The sequence below is a fragment of the Hypanus sabinus genome, chromosome 23 (genome assembly GCF_030144855.1).
Source record: "Hypanus sabinus isolate sHypSab1 chromosome 23, sHypSab1.hap1, whole genome shotgun sequence".
NCBI classification, from domain to species: domain Eukaryota; kingdom Metazoa; phylum Chordata; class Chondrichthyes; order Myliobatiformes; family Dasyatidae; genus Hypanus; species Hypanus sabinus.
The window spans coordinates 56,543,799-56,562,436 of record NC_082728.1 but is presented as its reverse complement, the minus strand read 5'-3'; the positions used below and the strand labels follow the sequence as shown (position 1 = coordinate 56,562,436).

Below are 18,638 nucleotides of genomic sequence, written 5' to 3'. Positions count from 1 at the left end.
GTCTAGGGGATAATATATTGACCGTTGGAAATATAAAAGTCACTCAGAAGTCTGCAGGCTTCAGTCTTTTTGGGGAATCGCTGGGTTTCACGTGTTTTAGAGAGAGTGAGGAGGAACGGAAAAACTTGCCCGGGTCTTTGACGAAGCAACTCCGTTGAATCAGGGGGGCGTTGTTTCCCTGTTATTAGTTCGAAGTCCTTCTCGGTATTATCAGCCACCTGCTCCCCAGGCAGAGAAGTTACGGAGCGCACGTGGCTTTTGACTGGCTTCCAGCTATCACGGGAGCGTTGAGCAATCGAGTCCTTCTGGTGTGTCTCTCTGGGGTACCGCCTTCTGCAGTCCCCTTTTATCTTGACTTGCAGAGTTGTAGATGTCCATCAAAGTAGGGTGATGCAGTCCCCACCCAGTTGTTACATAGCAGGGTCATGCCCTCAGCACAGGTGTCTCTAAGAGCCATGGCCAAAACCGTTACGTTGTCTCTCATTTGCCTGGGTCCGAGACCCGAATTAATAGTGCTCTTACGATTCTCCGGAAGGAGGGGGCTATTCCCGCCCCTTCGGCCCCTCAGTGCTGTGGTACATTCATAACAGGTTGATAAAGGAAAACTCAGTGATGTTACACTGGGCAGTTTGTGATATTATAGCCTCTGATGAACAATAAGCCAGAAAACATTAACTGGAAACCAGCAGTGAATGAAATGTCTGCTCCTATGCTCTACAGTCGATGGTCCACTCAAGAGATGGCAACCCACGACAGCGATGGATATACGCTGGAGCTTGGCAATAATTCCGAAGTAAGCAGAGCAATTTTGGAGGACTTGAACCAGAATGGCTGGATTGATGCAAAGTAAGTAACTTCTTTTTAATGAAAGGAATAGTTATTATTTAGTTAGCTAGAGTAAATTAATAAGTCCTAAGAGCAGAGACGTGTGGGGCTCTGATAAGGTGTGGGGTTCCAGGAGACACAATAGGGAGTTCTCTCAGTATTAGGAAGCAACAGGTCAGTGGGCTGCCTGGAGTGAGGTTCCAGTCTGTGACTCAGCTGTGCCAAGGTTAAGGACGCCTAGTTTGAGAATTGGTTATGTGAGGGAGTGGCTTGCAGACTTTATCCCTGAAGATGTGTGGAGGAGTTGGTCCCAGACCTGCCGATGTGCTGTCCACTGCAGGGTCCTGCTGAGATATGAGAAATGAGAGTCTTAATGAATGCTCTGATTATACAGAGGAAGGGATCCATGAAGCTTTGGTCTTATGGCAGAAGAGGCAACCACATCTGAAAGCTGCTGGTGGGGATAGAATTCTGTTTGGAGCCTTGGGGAGGTACAGTCGGCCCTCCTTTTCCATGTGGGATTGGTTCTGGGACCCCTCGCAGATACCAAAAAACGCAGATGCACAAGCCACTTATTCAACCTGTCTCAATGCAGCAGAGCTTTGAATCTGCAGTGTTTCTGTTCACGAAAATAATCACGATCATGATTGAAAATAAAATGGAAATAATAAAGTGATCAGAAAGGGGTGAAACGCCATCGGTCATTGGAAAAGCATTAGGCTACAGCTGGTCAATGATCGGAACAATTTTAAAGGATAAAGTGAGAAAGGCCCTGCCCTGATGAAAGCTACAATTATTACTAAGCAACGCAGTGGTTTAATTATTGAGTTTTGGGGTTTCGAGTTTTTGGTCCTCCACATCAACCAGGTACAGTGGAGAGTGCACTCGATTGCGGTCTGTCACTGGATCAAACTTGGGAAATTCTGTTCCAGAGCCCAGTGCTGAAACATACATTCTTAAGTGTTTTATGTGCATAGAAAGGTAAAATATATACTATATACTAAGACAACCATTTGACTAACTGAAGCTAAATAATACTGGATGTACCTGTTACGACTTAGTAAGAGAACTTCGGATTTTTTAAATCCCGATCCATGATAACCCACGCACATCCTCCCGTACACTTTAAATCATCTCTAGATTACTTATAATACCTAATACAATCTAAATGCTATGTAAAATAGGGAATAATGACAAGAAAAAAAAGTCTGTACATGCTCGAACAACAAGTGCTGGAAGAGCACTTCCAGGTTTTCTCGATTCACGGTTGGTTGAATTCGCGGATGTGGAACTCGTGGATAAGGAGGGCCGACTGTACTTGTTAATCCTATTAGTTCACTGTTTTCTACATGTGCTTCATCAGAAACACTTACCCTACTGAGAAAGTTCAGTAATTGTGATTTAGTTGCACTATTGCGACCCATCTACACTTTTCTAAGTTCATGATATCACCTGTACTTACAACTTACTGTAGGTAGGATCACTATAATGTTTCAACATATTCCAAAATAAAGACAAGCACAGAGGCAGAAAACCTTTAGCAAGTTGGCAGCATCTGTGGAGTGAGCTATAGTCTCACTTCATATCAGCGAGGTTCCTGTTTTCTAATGAAAAGGTTGTTGACCTGAAATTTGCTGTTAAATTTACTAATTTCTCATATACTCTAGCGATCTCAGTCTCAGGGAACTTTGGAAGTTCATCACTAATGTATCTGCTGATTTACACCACTTCATTTAGAATTCTGGATTGTATGCAGTCAGGCCCAAGGGATTTATTAGTTGTTACTCCTATTGATTTATTCAGGATTTTTCTGAAGGTAGATACATAATACTTGTTTATCTTCTAAACCATGTCTGAAACTTCCTCTATTTGTTTCTCAGGAATTTATGAACTTTCATTCTTTAGTTCCTTAGTCTTAAATAGACTTAACAACATTGTTTCAAAGATTTTTTGTTAATTTACTCATTTTCTTATTTTCCTTCCTTCACAATTTTGGTTATCCATCTTCAGATTTGTTTTAAAAGTTTAAAGTATTTTCTAATCCCTTTAACTGCCCAGAGAAGGAACATTTTTCTATAGATAGTCTTTTTCCTGCATCTGTTTTCAGTGTACACTATAATGTGTTTAAATGTTTGCTAAAGCTTATTTATTGCTCTATTATTTAAGCCAAATTCCCAGACTAAACCAAAAGACCAGTCATAACTATATATTTGCATTTATTTAAGTTTCTAGTTTTGTACCTGTTAAGTTTTAATATAATGTGATTGTTTTACCCAGCATATCCTTTGGTATGAAATTGATAACTAGCTAATTAAACGCACCATCTAAAATAAAGCTGTTCCTTGTGTTACGTCTGTGGCCCCCTCCTTTTTGAGAATCGCAAGATCACTATTAAGTCAGGTCAGGAAGACCCAGGAAATGAGAGAAAGACATGCAGAATCCACAAAGAGTTTGAAATTTGTCTTGGCCTCCGAAAGGCGGAACCATTGATAACAGCTATTGTCTCTTGGAGACAGAATTGTGTATTGAATACTGTAGGATTCATCGAAGCCCCCAGGCAATGAACCGAGGGGGGGGGGGGTTGGTGGAGGGATTGCATCATCCCAAACTGATTGACATCTGAGACCCTGTGAGTCAGGATACAAGAGGCCCCTTCAGACGCACCAGAAGAAACGCTAGAACTCCTGTAACAGCGTAATAGCGAAAGCCGGTGGAAAAGTCCACGTGCGTCCTTTTCCATTTGCCTCAGAATTGGTGGGGCCTTTACCACGGAAGCACGGCTTTAGCTAACCACAAAGGGGAAATCAGTCCCCAACGACTCTCGAAGGATTGACATCATAAGAGGAATGGGCAAGTTAAACCTCCGTCTTTCTCTCCAACCAAAAAAGCTGCTGCCTGAATGAACTGAGTGATTTTTATCTTTCCATCGGACAATACATTATCCCCTAGACAATGATAGAGCTATTTCTTATTGATTATTATTATACTCGCGCTTTTTAGATTTAGTATTGACGTATATTATCTGTATGTTTGCATTGATATTATTTTTGTGTATTTTTATCAATAAATACTGTTAAAAATAGTACCATCAGACTATTTTCAACAGACCTCTCTATCTTTGCTGGTAAGTGACCCAGTTACGGGGTACGTAACACTTGGTTACTCAGATGTGTTCTTTGAAGCTGTGCTCCAAACCATGTTGGCCTGCCTAAGACATAATTAAAGTTCCCATGATTATTGTAGAACAAGCTCTTATTTCTTGACTAATGCTGTGGTCTAACAATACCACTTCCACTTATGTTCCTTATCTTTGATTATGAACTGATTTCACTTGTTAATTTTATCAGGTAATTCCATTCCTCACTACTATCTTTGCTTCTAATTTCATGCTAATTTTACACTGATACCCTGCTTTGCACTGCCTTACAGAGTGCTAATTTGATTCAGCAGCCAATCTCCTTCCCAACACACAGATTTTACAACTGACATCAACAGACATCAATTCAGGCTGTGTGCTTCTCGAGCTGGGAACTCAGCTGGCATTTGCCAAACAAAGGCTTATTTTGGAGAGGCTGCCTTGCAGGGTGACATCCAGTTGGTTGGTATAAGTGGTGTTAACTCCCTGCTGGTTGTGTTGGAAGTTGCTGTCTCTCCAGCTCTTCCTAGCTCAGACATTTCTCTCTGCAATAGGCCTAATAGAATTTGATGGTCTTTGAGCTTGATGAATCTAAACCCATCTATCTAGATTCTCCCTATTTTGTCTGTCTACATGTCAACTAGCCTGGAATTTATGTCTGTCTATTTGTCTACATGTCAACTAGCCTGGACTTTATAGTCTTCATTCCTGGTCACCCACCATGTAAACATTTCTCTGAATACATTCATTAATGCAGAAGACTTCAACCTGAATGCTTTAATGTTATCTTTCTAATGTTTCTCCTGACGTCATTTGTTAATGCACTTTTACTGTTGGGCTCATTGCAGAGGTGTGAGCATTGCAGGCTGAGGCAGCACTTAACTGTCCACCCCCAGCTGCCCTTGAGAAGTTGACAGTGATCAGTCTTCTTGAACGCTGCCATCCTTGAGGTGTGGGTATACCCACCGTGCTGTTAGGGAAGAGAATTCCATAATTTTGGTCCAGCAACAATAAGAGAACAGCAATATATTTTCACATCAGGATGGTGTGTGACTGGACTGAAACTTCCAGGTGGTTATGCCCCCGTATTTGATTCCCTTGTCCCAACTAGTAGAAGCTGTAGGTTTGAAAAGTGCTGTCTAAGGAGTCTTGGTGAATGCTGTTGCTAGACTCACTCTGCCCAGATTGTTACTTTCAATAGTTACATTTAATATCAGTGATTGTATAAATATACATCCTGAAATTCTTCTTCTTTACAGACATCCATGAAAACCTCAAAGAATGAGTGACAGTAAAAACATTAGAAACCCAAAGCTTCAACTCCACCCCTAACTTTTCTCAATTGAAACCTTTTGTATGGCCCTAATTATAAGGCTTGTCAGGACTTTGGACCCATCCAGGCTTAAGTAGATCTGCTCCCAAAGAACAAACTTCCACTAATCCAGTACTGGAATCAGTGCCCTCTGAATCAGTACCTTTGTCTTCCATACCACCCTTTGAGCAATACGTTTCCTGTAAATCCATTTATTCAAGCTCTTACCAGTTTGTCTCCTTATCCATGGCACGTCTGCCAGAAGAAAATGATCTTCCTTTTAAAAACACCTCAGTGTTTGGACAATGTTATTTGGCCCTGCACATGTTGTGTAGCAAAGGGCATAGCTTCAGTTCAGGGTGACTTGGTGATGCTGTCATTTCAACCTGAAGGACCTGGGATTGACCTCTCTAGTGCTTCAGCTTCTTTCACTGTCCCAAAGATGTGTTGGTACGTCAATTAGCTGTTGGCTTTTACCCTTTGGTGCAGGTTAGTGGCAAAAGGAAGCAGAGGGAAGTTCGTGGGCATGTGAGAGAATAAGTTGCAGAGCTTCAAGGAAAAAAGGGGAGAGGGAATGGGACTAGTTGAATTCTTGCTGGCATTGGCTAGTGGTCTCTTTCTCTGCAGTTATTTGTATAGAATAAGTTCCTGTTCTCGCAATGCCACATCTCCCTGAGTTGAAGTATTGAAGCTTCAGTCAGCTCATCTGTGGTGGTGTTGATATACCCCAAAAGTATCTGCCCATCTCTTTTCCTCTAATCCTAGATTATTCTTCCTTTCTATGTATATCCAGTTTTCCCATAAATGGATCTATCCTGTGGTAATAATTTCCACATACTTGTACTCGGTAGATACTTTCTGCTGATATTGGATTTTAATGTGACTGTCTTCTGTTCTACTTCCTTCCCCATCACAGGACACAAGCCCTATTTGTTGAGTTCACCCAGTATAGCCGGGATGTGAATTTGTATGCAGTGGTGAAATTAGTTGTGGAATTCCAGCCAACGAAACCTACAAGACCAACCATAGACATTAGACCTTTCTCTCTGTTGCATTCAGACCAAGGCTTGAACCTGTTGCTCATGTCTATGGTAAGCATCACGCTGTAAACTTAACAAAGTTATTGGATAAACTGTACATTTTCAGCCTACAGTAAGTTAAGACCAGTATTGGGTTACATCAATTAGAACATAGAACATAGAACAATACAGCACAGTACAGGCCCTTCAGCCCACAATGTTGTGCCGACCCTTAAACCCTGCCTCCCATATAACCCTCCACCTTAAATTCCTCCATATACCTGTCTGGTAGTCTCTTAAACTTCACTAGTGTGTCTGCCTCCACCACTGACTCAGGCAGTGCATTCCACGTACCAACCACTCTCTGAGTAAAAAACCTTCCTCTAATATCCCCCTTGAACTTCCCTCCCCTTACCTTAAAGCCATGTCCTCTTGTACTGAGCAGTGGTGCCCTGGGGAAGAGGTGCTGGCTGTCCACTCTGTCTATTCCTCTTAATATCTTGTATACCTCTATCATGTCTCCTCTCATCCTCCTTCTCTCCAGAGAGTAAAGTCCTAGCTCCCTTAATCTCTGATCATAATGCATACTCTCTAAACCAGGCAGCATCCTGGTAAATCTCCTCTGTACCCTTTCCAATGCTTCCACATCCTTCCTATAGTGAGGCGACCAGAACTGGACACAGTAAAGTGTGGACTAACCGGAGTTTTATAGAACTGCATCATTACATCGCGTCTCTTAAACTCAATCCCTCGTCTTATGAAAGCTAACACTCCATAAGATTTCTTAATTACCCTATCTACCAGTGAGGCAACTTTCAGGGATCTGTGGACATGTACCCCCAGATCCCTCTGCTCCTCCACACTCCCAAGTATCCTGCCATTTACTTTGTACTCTGCCTTAAAGTTTGCCCTTCCAAAGTGTACCACCTCACACTTCTCCAGGTTGAACTCCATCTGCCACTTCTGCAACCTATCAATGTCTCTCTGCAATCTTCGACAATCCTCTACACTATCTACAACACCACCAACCTTTGTGTCATCTGCAAACTTGCCAACCCGCCCTTCTACCCCCACATCCAGGTCGTTAATAAAAATCACAAAAAGTAGAAGTCCCAGAACAGATCCCTGTGGGACACCACAATTGATGTCATGTTAGTTCAAACACCCCCTCTCTCATTATGTATTTGATGTTGCTGGCAGCTGCTTGTTCTGTCAAAGGTAGTTCTATGGTGGCACCGTTTTGTCAGGGTCAGAGACGATGTACTCATGCCCTACTGCATGGTATTGAGTGAGTACCTCGATGACTCTCCTCTGCTGTCTGAGGAAGGCAGTGTCTCCGATGACACCATTTTCTGTCTTGGATGTCTGAAAAAAACCTTTTAGCATTATCGAATGATCAGTGCCCTGGTATCAGTCTTACTGTTCACAAATTCACAGGTCCTACAGTGCACACATCCAGTGGAAACAGGTGCTTTTGGATGCAACCTACTACCTCTGCTGTTCATTCAGACCAAACATAGGGCATACCATGCACGGATCAGCAATGTGCCATCAGTTAAAGGGCCTGTCCTGTGACATAGAAACAGAGAAACACAGAAAAACCTGCAACACAATACAGGCTCTTTGGCTCACAAAGTTGTGCCGAACATGTCCCAACCTCAGAAGTTACTAGGCTTACCCATAGCCCTCTATTTTTCTAAGCTCCATGTACCTATCCAAAAGTCTCTTAAAAGACCCTATCATATCTGCCTCCACCACTGTTGCTGGCAGCCCATTCCACGCACTCACCATTCTCTGTGAGCAAAAAACTTACCCCTGACATCTCCTCTGTACCTACTCCCCAACACTTTAAACCTGACTCTTCTTGTGGCAACCATTTCAGCCCTGGGAAAAAGCCTCTGACTATCCACAGATCAATGCCTCTCATCATCTTGTACACCTCTATCAGGTCACCTCTCATTCTACTTGTAGAATGTCTTGGGGTTTTCATTAATCTTGCCCGCCGAGGCCTTCCCATGGCCCCTTCTGCTCTCCTAATTTCCTTCTTAAGCTCCTTCCTGTTAGCCTTATTAACTTCTAGATCTCTAACATTACCTTGCTCTCTGAACCTTTTGTAAGCTTTTCTTTTCTTCTTGACCAGATTTATTACAGCCTTTGTACAGCACAGTTCCTGTACCCTACAATAACTTCCCTGTCTCATTAGAACGTACCTATGCAGAACTCCACACAAATATTCCCTGAACATTTACCACATTTCTTCCGTACTGTTCTCTGAGAACATCTGTTTCCAATTTAAGTTTCCAATTTCCTGCCTGATAGCCTCAAAATTCCCTTACTCCAATTAAATGCATTTCTAATTTGACTGTTTCCTATCTCTCTCCAATACTATTGTAAAGGAGATAGAATTATGACGTTAAATCTTTGCCCATAGCACCTACCAGTCACACATACTCCCTCCTCCTCCTAGTGTAGTGTTCTGCTACAAATCATGTCCTTGCGGAAGTCAAAGCCCTTTGATCAACCCAGGCACAGTAATAGGCTGTCACTCGGCATCGAATTTCATCAGAACAGACAGATGGAAACGAGAGCCACTCAACACATGGGATTGCCGTCTCCCTTTCCCCATATTTCCACTCCCTTCCTTGGCATCTCTAGTCCAGGCAACTGTTCTGTGCCTCCCAGGGATAAAGGTCCTACAGATTCTGACCTTTCTCCAAGGGAGCAGCACAACAATGACCTGTTTTAGCACATAACCCTGGACAAACAGTATATTGCTGCTTTTAATGGAATTCCACAAATTTCTTTTGGGAGATTCAAGTGTGTGCTCATGTGAGATGACGTGTGCACCAAAAAGAGGGAGGAACCCAGTTTCTTGTGTTAATTTCCAGTTGCCTTGCATTTCCTAATCGTTAGACACGAACTTTAGTTATTTCACGTTCCTCGGCTGAGCCCTCTTTACGCTTCAGTCAGTCTGAACACGCTGCCGCTTCCTACTCAGAATCAGGTTTAATTTCAATGACATATGTCATGAAATTTGTTTTTAGTGGCGGCAGTAAAATGTAGCACATGATAATACAGAAAAAATTGTAAATAAATGAATTACACTAAGTATATAAATGTATATTAAATAATTACATTTAAAAATAGTAGTGCAAAGAACAGACATAATTTAAAAATTGCATTCACTTAGTTCTTGGTTGACTGCTCCAGTTTTTTTTTGGTTCCATCTCGCCAAGGGCCCAAGGAGAGATGATGTGGTCTGGTAAGCTTGTTGGAGTTCTGGAATAAAAGGTACAGTGTTCTGAGAATGAAGAAAGAAGCTGTTCAGAAAACTGTGCTCTATGTTTTCATCCACACTAGAATTACAGGTTCTAATCAGGTCCTTCTGAACTTGTTTACACAAGAGTCTGCAGATGCTGAAAATCTTGAGTAATATGCGGAAAATGCTGGAGGAACTCAGCAAGTTCTATGGTGGGAAATAAGTAGTCCTTCCAAAGGTGTTTATTGCCAAAATAGGTGATTCCTGACCTGCTGAGATCCTCCAGCATGCCGAGTTCAAATCTGTATTGCCATCGAGTCTCTTTGCACACGGATCTGAGCTCAGCTCTGACGTAGGTTGAGCTCCTGATGACAGTTCATGTTGTTAGCAATGACTTTTGTCTTTCCCGTCCAGGTGCTGCTTCTCCTCTTCAGCTTTGTCTTCCTCTGCACTGAAGCTGTTGCCATGCGTAGAGCGGGTTTCTCTTATTTCAAAGAGAGACAGAAGTACCTCCAGCTGCTCATCATCCTCCTCTCCATCCTCATTCCCATCTTCCACTTCAGCCGCCTCAGACTGGCTGACATGCAGCTCGACCGTCACAAGAGGAACCGCTGGGCATTTGTCAGCTTCTCCCGCATTGCCCTGCTGTCTGAAACAGCCACTGGCTTTGCAGCTTTGCTGCTCACTGTTCTCACCCTGAAGGTAGGTCAGCAACTGAATGAATCTGTCAGAGCAAGACATAACTAGGACTAGAAAATTACTGCCCAAGGCTATTTGGCCCTTTGGACCGTGTTAGATCGTTGAACGATTTATCCAATCCTCTGCTCATTTTCTAAAGTTATAGAGTTATACAGCAAGGAAACACGTTGCTCAACCCATTGAGTCTGTGCTCTCTCTACAATAGTTCTACACAAACCACCTTTACTCTCCCCATATTCCCACCAGCCTTCCTCCACATCTTTTCACCTACACACCGGGAAGCTAACAATGGCCAGTTAACTCACCACCCTGCACGTCTTTGGGATTGACTTATTGAGATACAGTGTAAAATAGGTCCATCCGGCCCATCGAGGCATGCTGTCCAGCAAACCCCAGATCACCCTAGTCTGATCACGAAACAATTTACAATGACCAATTAATGTACTAACCAAACAACACACACAAGATGCTGGAAAAACTCAGCAGGCCAGGCAGCATCTATGGAAGGGAGTTAACAGCCATAGTTTCAGGTGGAGACCCTTCATCTGGACTGGAAGGAGAGAGGAGAAATTTGAGTAAGAAGGTGGGGGGAGGGGAGGAAATGTACAAGGTGGTAGGTGAGAGATGAAACTGGGAGAGGGGGAGGAGGTGCAGTAAAGATCTGGGAAGTTGATCGGTGAAAGACATAAAGGGCTGGAGATGAATTGAATCGGATAGGAGAGGACAGAAGACCATGGAAGAAAGGGAAGGAGGATGAGCACCAGAGGCAGGTAGGGAGATGTGAAAGAGGAAAGCTGGACTGGGGAATAGTGAAGGGGGGTATTACCAGAAGTTTGAGAAATGGACATTCAGGCCATCAGGTTGAAGGCTACCCAAATGGAATGAGGGTTGTTGCTCCGCCAACCTGAGTGTGGTCTCATTTCGGCTGTAGAGGAGGCCATGGAATGACATGTTGGAATGGGAATAGGAAGTAGAATTGAAGTGGGTGACCACCCAGCGATCCTGCTTTCTCCGGACAGATCTCTGGCTTCTTTGGCGAAACAGTCTCACCAATATACAGGAGTTCGCTCCGGGAGCACTGGATACAATAGATGACCGCAACAGACTCACATGTGAACTGTTGCCTCACATAGAAGGACTGTTTGGGGCCCTGAATAGTAGGGAAGGAGGAGGTGTAGGGGCAGGTGTAGCAATTGTTCCACTTGCAAGGATGAGAACCTACTAACCAGTGCGTCTTTGGACTGTGAGAAGAAACTGGAGCACCTGGAGGAAACCCATGCATTCCAGAGTCTCCTTACAGATGACATCAGAACTAAACTCCAAAATCTGATGCCCCAAGCTGTAATAGTGTCACACTAACGTGATGCCCAGTGGATGAGGGAAGAAACTGGAGCACCAGGTGTAAACCCACATTATCACAGAGGGAACATTCAGACTCCACACAAACAGCACACAAGGTCAGGATATTCAGCACCATGTGGCAGAGGCTCTACCAGCTGCACCAAATAGAAAGCTGAAATTTGTAGTGTGAAAATTTTACTGAAGTCTTTATTTATACACTCCTTGAAAAGAACTGTGTGAATGAAGGTGAAATTGGCAGTTCTGTTGTATCGGACAAAACTGCTCTAGTGTAGCAAGTCTTTCCCCCATGGGATCTCAGTCTCAGTCTGACCAGCAAGAGGTAAGTGCAGCCAATCTATGCAACAGAGCTACAAGGGGCTGCTGAGCTGCTCATCACCTCCATGATGCACAGAACAGAGCTAAAAGATGCAAGAAGTGCAATCCTGATCCTACCTTAGCAATGAAACTCTACAAGCCATCTCTTAAACTACCATAGACTTATTAATTTATTTAAATACAGCCCAGAACAGGCCCTTAGAACCATAGAACATTACAGCACAGAAACAGGCCTTCTTGGCTGTGCCGAACCATTTTTCTGTCTAGTCCCACTGACCTGCACCTGGACCATATCCCTCCACACACCTCTCATCCATGTACCTGTCCAAGTTTTTCTTAAATGTTAAAAGTGAGCCCGCATTTACCATTTCATCTGACAGCTCATTCCACACTCCCACCACTTTCTGCATGAAGAAGCCCCCCCAATGTTCCCTTTAAACTTTTCCCCCTTGACCCTTAACCCATGTCCTCTGGTATTTGTTTTCTCCCCTGGCCTCAGTGGAAAAAGCCTGCTTGCATCATCATTTTATATACCTCTATCAAATCTCCCCTCATTCTTCTACGCTCCAGGGAATAAAGTCCTAACCTATTCAACCTTTCTCTGTAATTCAGTTTCTCAAGTCCCAGCAACATCCTTGTAAACCTTCTCTGCACTCTTTCAACCTTATTAATATCCTTCCTATAATTTGGTGACCAAAACTGCACACAATACTCCAAATTTGGCCTCACCAACGTCTTATACAACCTCACCATAACATTCCAACTCTTATACTCAATACTCTGATTTATAAAGGCCAATGTACCAAAAGCTCTCTTTATGACCCTATCTACCTGTGATGCCACTTTTAGGGAATTATGTATCTGTATTCCCAGATCCCTCTGTTCTGTTGCACTCCTCAGTGTCCTACCATTTACCTTGTATGTTCTACCTTGGTTTGTCCTTCCAAAGTGCAATATCTCACACTTGTCTGCTTTAAGCTCCATCTGCCATTTTTCAGCCCATTTTTCCAGCTGATCCAAATCCCTCTGCAAGCTTTGAAAACCTTCCTCACTGTCCACTACACCTCCAATCTTTGTATCATCAGCAAATTTGCTGATCCAATTTACCACATTATCATCCAGATCATTGATATAGATGACAACTAACAATGGACCCAGCACTGATCCCTGTGACACACCACTAGTCACAGGCCTCCACTCAGAGTAGCAATCCTCCAATACCACTCTCTGACTTCTCCCATTGAGCCAATGTCTAATCCAATTTACTACCTCACAATGTATACCTAGGGACTGAATCTTCCTAACTAACCTCCCATGCAAGATCTTGTCAAAGGCCTTACTGAAGTCCATGTATACAGCATCCACTGCCTTCCTTTCATCCAGTTTCCTGGTAACTTCCTCGAAAAACTCTAATAGATTGGTTAAACATGACCTACCATGCACAAAGCCATGTTGACTCTCCCTAATAAGTCCCTGCCTATCCAAATAATTGGAGATCCTATCTCTTAGTACTCCTTCCAAGGGAATACCCTGTCAGGTCCTGGGGATTTATCTACTCTGATTTGCCTCAAGACAGCAAGAACCTGCTCCTCTTCAATCTGTATAAGTTCCATGACCTCACCAGCTACTTGCCTTGTTTCCATAGACTCCGTGCCAGTTTCCTTAGTAAATGCAGATGCAACAAAAACCATTTAAGATCTCCCCCATTTCTTTTGTTTCCTTACATAGCTGACCACTGTGATCTTCAAGAGGACCAATTTTATCCCTTTTGCTCTTAATATACCTGTAGAAGCTCTTAGGATTATCCTTCACCTTGACTGCCAAACCCACCTCATGTCTTCTTTTAGCCTGCCTGATTTATTTCTTAAGTATCTTTTTGCAATTTTTATACTCCTCAAGTACCTTATTTGCTCCCTGTCTCCTATACATGTTATACATCTCTCTCTTCTTCTTTATTAGAGTTCCAATATCCCTTGAAGACCAAGGTTCCTTATTCTTATTCACTTTGCCTTTAATCCTGACAGGAACATACAAACTCTGCACTCCCAGAATTTCTCCTTTGAAGGCCTCCCACTTAACAACGACATCCTTGCCAGAGAACAACCTGTCTCAATCCACGCTTTTTAGATCCTTTCTCATTTCTTCAAATTTGGCCTTTTTCCTGTTTAGAACCTCAACCCGAGGACCAGATCTATCTTTATCCATGATCAAGTTGAAACTAATGGTGTTGTGATCACTGGAACCAAAGTGTTCCCCTACACACACTTCCGTCACCTGTCCTAACTCGTTTCCTAATAGGAGATCTAATATTGCATCCTCCCTAGTTGGTACCTCTATATATTGATTTAGAAAACTTTCCTGAACAGATTTTACAAACTCTAACCCGTCTAGACATTTCACAGTATGGGAGTCCCAATCAATATGTAGAAAATTAAAATCCCTTACTATCATAACTTTATGTTTCCTGCAGTTGTCTGCTATCTCTGCAAATTTGCTCCTCCAATGCTCACTGACTATTGGATGGTCTATAATACAACCCCATTAATGTGGTCATACCTTTCCTGTTTCTCAGCTCCACCCATATGGCCTCGGTAGACAAGCCCTCTAATCTTTCCTGCCTGAGCACTACTGTAACAATTTCACTGACTAGCAATGCCACCCCCCCCCCCCCCACCCTTCATCCCTCTGCCTCTATTATGCCTGGAACATTAAGCTGCCAGTCCTGCCCCTCCTGTAGCTAAGTTACACTAATGGCTATAATGTCATAATTCCATGTGTCAATCCAGGCCCTCAGCTCGTCAGCCTTCCCCACAATACTCCTTGCATTGAAATATACACACCTCAGAAGACTATTACCACAACACACAAACCTTCCATTTGTGACTTTGCAGGAACTTTTAACATCATTTATTTTCACCCCTGCTCCACTATCTGCTCTCTGGTTCCCATCTCCTGCAAATCTAGTTTAAACCCTCCCCAGTAGCTCTAACAAACCTCCCTGCAAGGATATTGGTCCCCTTGTAGTTCAGATGTAACCTGTCTCTCTTGTACAGGTCCTACCTGCCCTAGAAGAGGTCCCAATGATCTAGAAATCTGAAACCCTGCCCCCTACACCAGTTTCTCAGCCATGTGTTCATCCTCCAGAGCATCCTACTCTTACCCTCACTGACACGTGGCACAGGTAGCAATCCTGAGATTACCACCTTCAAGGTTCTGCTTTTTAACTTCCTACCAAGCTCTCTATTCTCACTCTTCAGGACCTCCTCACTCTTTCTTCCTACGTCATTGGTACCGATGTGTACCATGACATCTGGCTGCTCACCCTCCCACTTCAGATTGCTGTGCATGTGATCAGAGACATCCCTGACCCTGGCACCCGGGAGTCTCTGTCACGAGCACAGAACCTCCTGTCTGTATCTCTAACTATCGAGTCCCCTATATCGAGCCCTTCCTGCCCTTCGAGCTGCACTGCCCAACAACCCCCAAGTTAACCCTAGCCTAATTTACAATGACCAATTAATTACTTCTTGCACTAATATCATCACAGTATTCTTCACTATCTTTTATAATTTACAAATAACTTATATTCTGTGTGCTCTGTGCATCTCTGTGCCTGTCAGCTACTGCAAGCAAGTTTTCGGGAACCTGTACCTTGCTGTGCTTGTGTACATGACAGTAAACTCAACTTGACTGAGAATCCTTTGTTCAAGTCAAGTGCAGTAGTATACCGATGTGGAGGCTAGAGTCCAACTCCAACAGCAGCTGGAATTCAGAACGTAGAAGAGTACAGCCAGGAACTGGTCCTTTGGCCCACAATGCTGAAAAATATATTTAAAAAACATAAACTAAGCCCTCTTACCTACCTAATGACCATATCCCTCCATTTTCCTCATATTCGTGCCTATCTAAACCTCTCAAAAGCCTCCGAACACACAATGACGTGGCTGGGCTAGGGCAACAGAAGACCATGGACGTACACTCAGTGACCTCTAAAGCCTCTACTGTCGTACCAGGCATCCACCGCTCTCTGAGTAACAAACTCAGCAATCTAGGCTTGATAGTAGCTACAAAGCTGTTGTAGAACTGCACAATCCACTCATGTTCTTCAGGCTGTGCACCCCAGTCCAGTCTTTATGTGATTCCTCAAATGCCCCATTGCTTGAGGAGCAAATGAAGGTGGACAATAAATGCTGGCATTGCCACATCTTGTGAAGGAATAAAGTGGGCCAAGAAGAAGGAGATCACGCAAGAGATTCAAACACTTCATGCAAAGCTAGTCAATACAGGGACAACATTTCCCTGAGGAGGCAGGAAGAGGAAGTAAAGGAATAAATGCTGACAGTGAACAGTTCTGACACCTACACTACAAAGGGGCTGGTAGCAATGGGGAGAGTGCAGAAGAAATTCACTAGCCTGTTGCCAGGTGCTGTGGCAATAAGCAGAGATTGGAAAGACTGTGCTTATTATTGCTGACACACAGGAGGTTGAGGGGTATTCACTCAGTGGCCACTTTATATAGTTATACCTCCTGAAGTGGCCACTGCGTGTATGTTCATGGTCTTCTGTTACTGTAGCCCATCCACATCAAGATTCAACATGTTGTGCATTGAGAGATGCTATTCTGCACACCTCTGCAGTAACAGGTGGTTATTTGAGTTACGGTCTTCTTCCTGTCAGCTTGCACCATTCCCCTCTGACTCCTCTCATTCGCAAGACATTTTTGCCCACAGTACTGCTGCTCACTGGATGTCTTTGCTTTTTGCACCTTTCCCTGTAAACTCTAGAGACTGTTGTGCATGAAAACCCCAGGAGATCAGCAGTTTTGAATATACTTAAAACCTCCCTGTCTGGCATCAACGATCATTCCATAGTCAAAATCATTTAGACTGTGTTTCTTACCTATTCTGTTGTTTCATCCGAACAACAACTGAACCTCTTGACTATGTCTCCCTCTTGGGTTGCTGCCTCATGATTAGCTGATTAGATATTTCATTATCAAGCAGGAACACAGGTGTACCTCATAAAGTTGCCACTGAGTGTGGATGGGCCAGAGAGCAGAGGAGTAAAAATCAAATTAGTTTTAATTGGCATTCAAACTGTACATAAGTATAGATGAACGAAACAGTGTTCCTCTGGGACCAAAGTGCAAAAACTTTGCTCTCAAAATAGAGAGAGGGGAGAACAAAAAGTCACACAAAAAAGCACATTTTTAGTCCCAAGACCCTGAACAACAAGTCTTGCAGGTTGATGGTTCCCTGCAGCCCAGCCTGTAATTCCACTGGACTAACACTAGAGGACAGCACCAGCAGGAGTGGCCAGAGGGCACGAATTTAAGTGAGAGGGAAGAAATTAAAAGGATTTCTGAGGGGTATTTTGTCACACAGAGGGTGGTGAATATTTGGGAATGTGCTTCCAGAGGAGGAGGTGGAAATAGATAAAGTTTAATTTCAAAGGTGTTTGGACAGGTACTTGCATAGGTAAAATGTAGAGACATACAGACCTAACGTGGGTGAGTGGGATTAATGTAGATAGGCATCACGGTCAGTAAGGATGAGATTGGCTGAAGGACTATTCTGTTTTATATATAAAAATGGCTGCTTGTGCATCTTTGCTGCAGTAAATTCTAGGATGGTGACTGGTCTTCAAAGCATTTATAATTTGGATAATATGATTTGGAAGACGAATGTAAAATATGGAAGCTTCCTCCACTATTCTGTATGATGGTAACTGATCCTTTATCTCAGTGCCACCTTCCTGTATGGACATAATTTTCCTTGGTTTCATTATATATTTAAAATGCTATTCCACTCCCTCCAGAGTATATTTAGTGACACCCTCCCCACACTGCCTGGGCAGAGAATTCCAAAGATTACCCAGTGAAGAAGCTTCTCATTTCAGTTCTGAAAGGCCTTTTGCAACCTTTGATCTTAAAGCCAAGGAAAGTTTTAGCCTTACTTTGTCAAGAGCTGGAAGAAGGTGCTAAATATATTCTTCCTTTCTTTAGATAGTAGGACAGCTTCGTTTTTTCCGAAGGTGGTGTGTGTTCGGGAAAACCTTCCAGTATACGTTCCAAGAGCTGACAGTGGCCACCTTAGTCTTCTTCCTGCTTGTTCTGGCCTATGCACAGTGTGGTTACATGGTGGGTATTGGAACCTTGTGCAGTACAATAAACGAGTAGTAGCAGCCAGTTATGGTTGGATGCTCTTTGGTATTTGGGTTTCCTTCGGAATTTTATCCAAGTGATGATTTGAGCTGAATTTCAGAGTTCAAACCACAGAAGCCAGTGAGAGAAGGAAACCTGTCACTCTGACCTTTCACTTCTTCTTACCTGCCGATCACTTCCCCCCCACCCCCCCCCCCGAGTCCCCTTCTCCTTCCCTTCCTCCAATTGTCCACTCTCCTCTCCAATTCTTTCTTCTTCTGCCCTTGACCTTTCTCACCCACCTGGATTCACCTATCACCTTCCAGCTAGCCTCTTTCCCCTCCACCTATCTTTTTATTCAGGCATCTTTCCCCTTCCTTTCCATTCCTGAAGAAGGGTCTTGAACTGAAATGTCTTTTCCATAAATGCCGTCTGACCTTTTGAGTTCCTCCAGCATTGGACCTCCAGCGTCTACAGACTTTCTCAAAATCTGTCATCCTTGTCAAGCCTGGCTTGTAGTGAGTTCAGACCTATCAGAGAGGTTAGTTATTAACTGCATTCACAGTTTA

General features: G+C 43.3%; 1 protein-coding gene across 1 annotated transcript in view; it reads left to right on the top strand.

The window, feature by feature from the left end:
* pkd1b (polycystic kidney disease 1b) overlaps window positions 1-18,638 on the top strand; it is a 472,814-nt gene that overhangs the window by 422,916 nt on the left and 31,260 nt on the right. Inside the window, exons 36-39 of the mRNA XM_059949028.1 lie at window positions 721-846; window positions 6,190-6,364; window positions 9,966-10,257; window positions 17,936-18,066. Of these exons, the coding sequence (XP_059805011.1) occupies window positions 721-846; window positions 6,190-6,364; window positions 9,966-10,257; window positions 17,936-18,066 (724 nt within the window). The remainder of the gene's footprint in view (window positions 1-720; window positions 847-6,189; window positions 6,365-9,965; window positions 10,258-17,935; window positions 18,067-18,638) is intronic.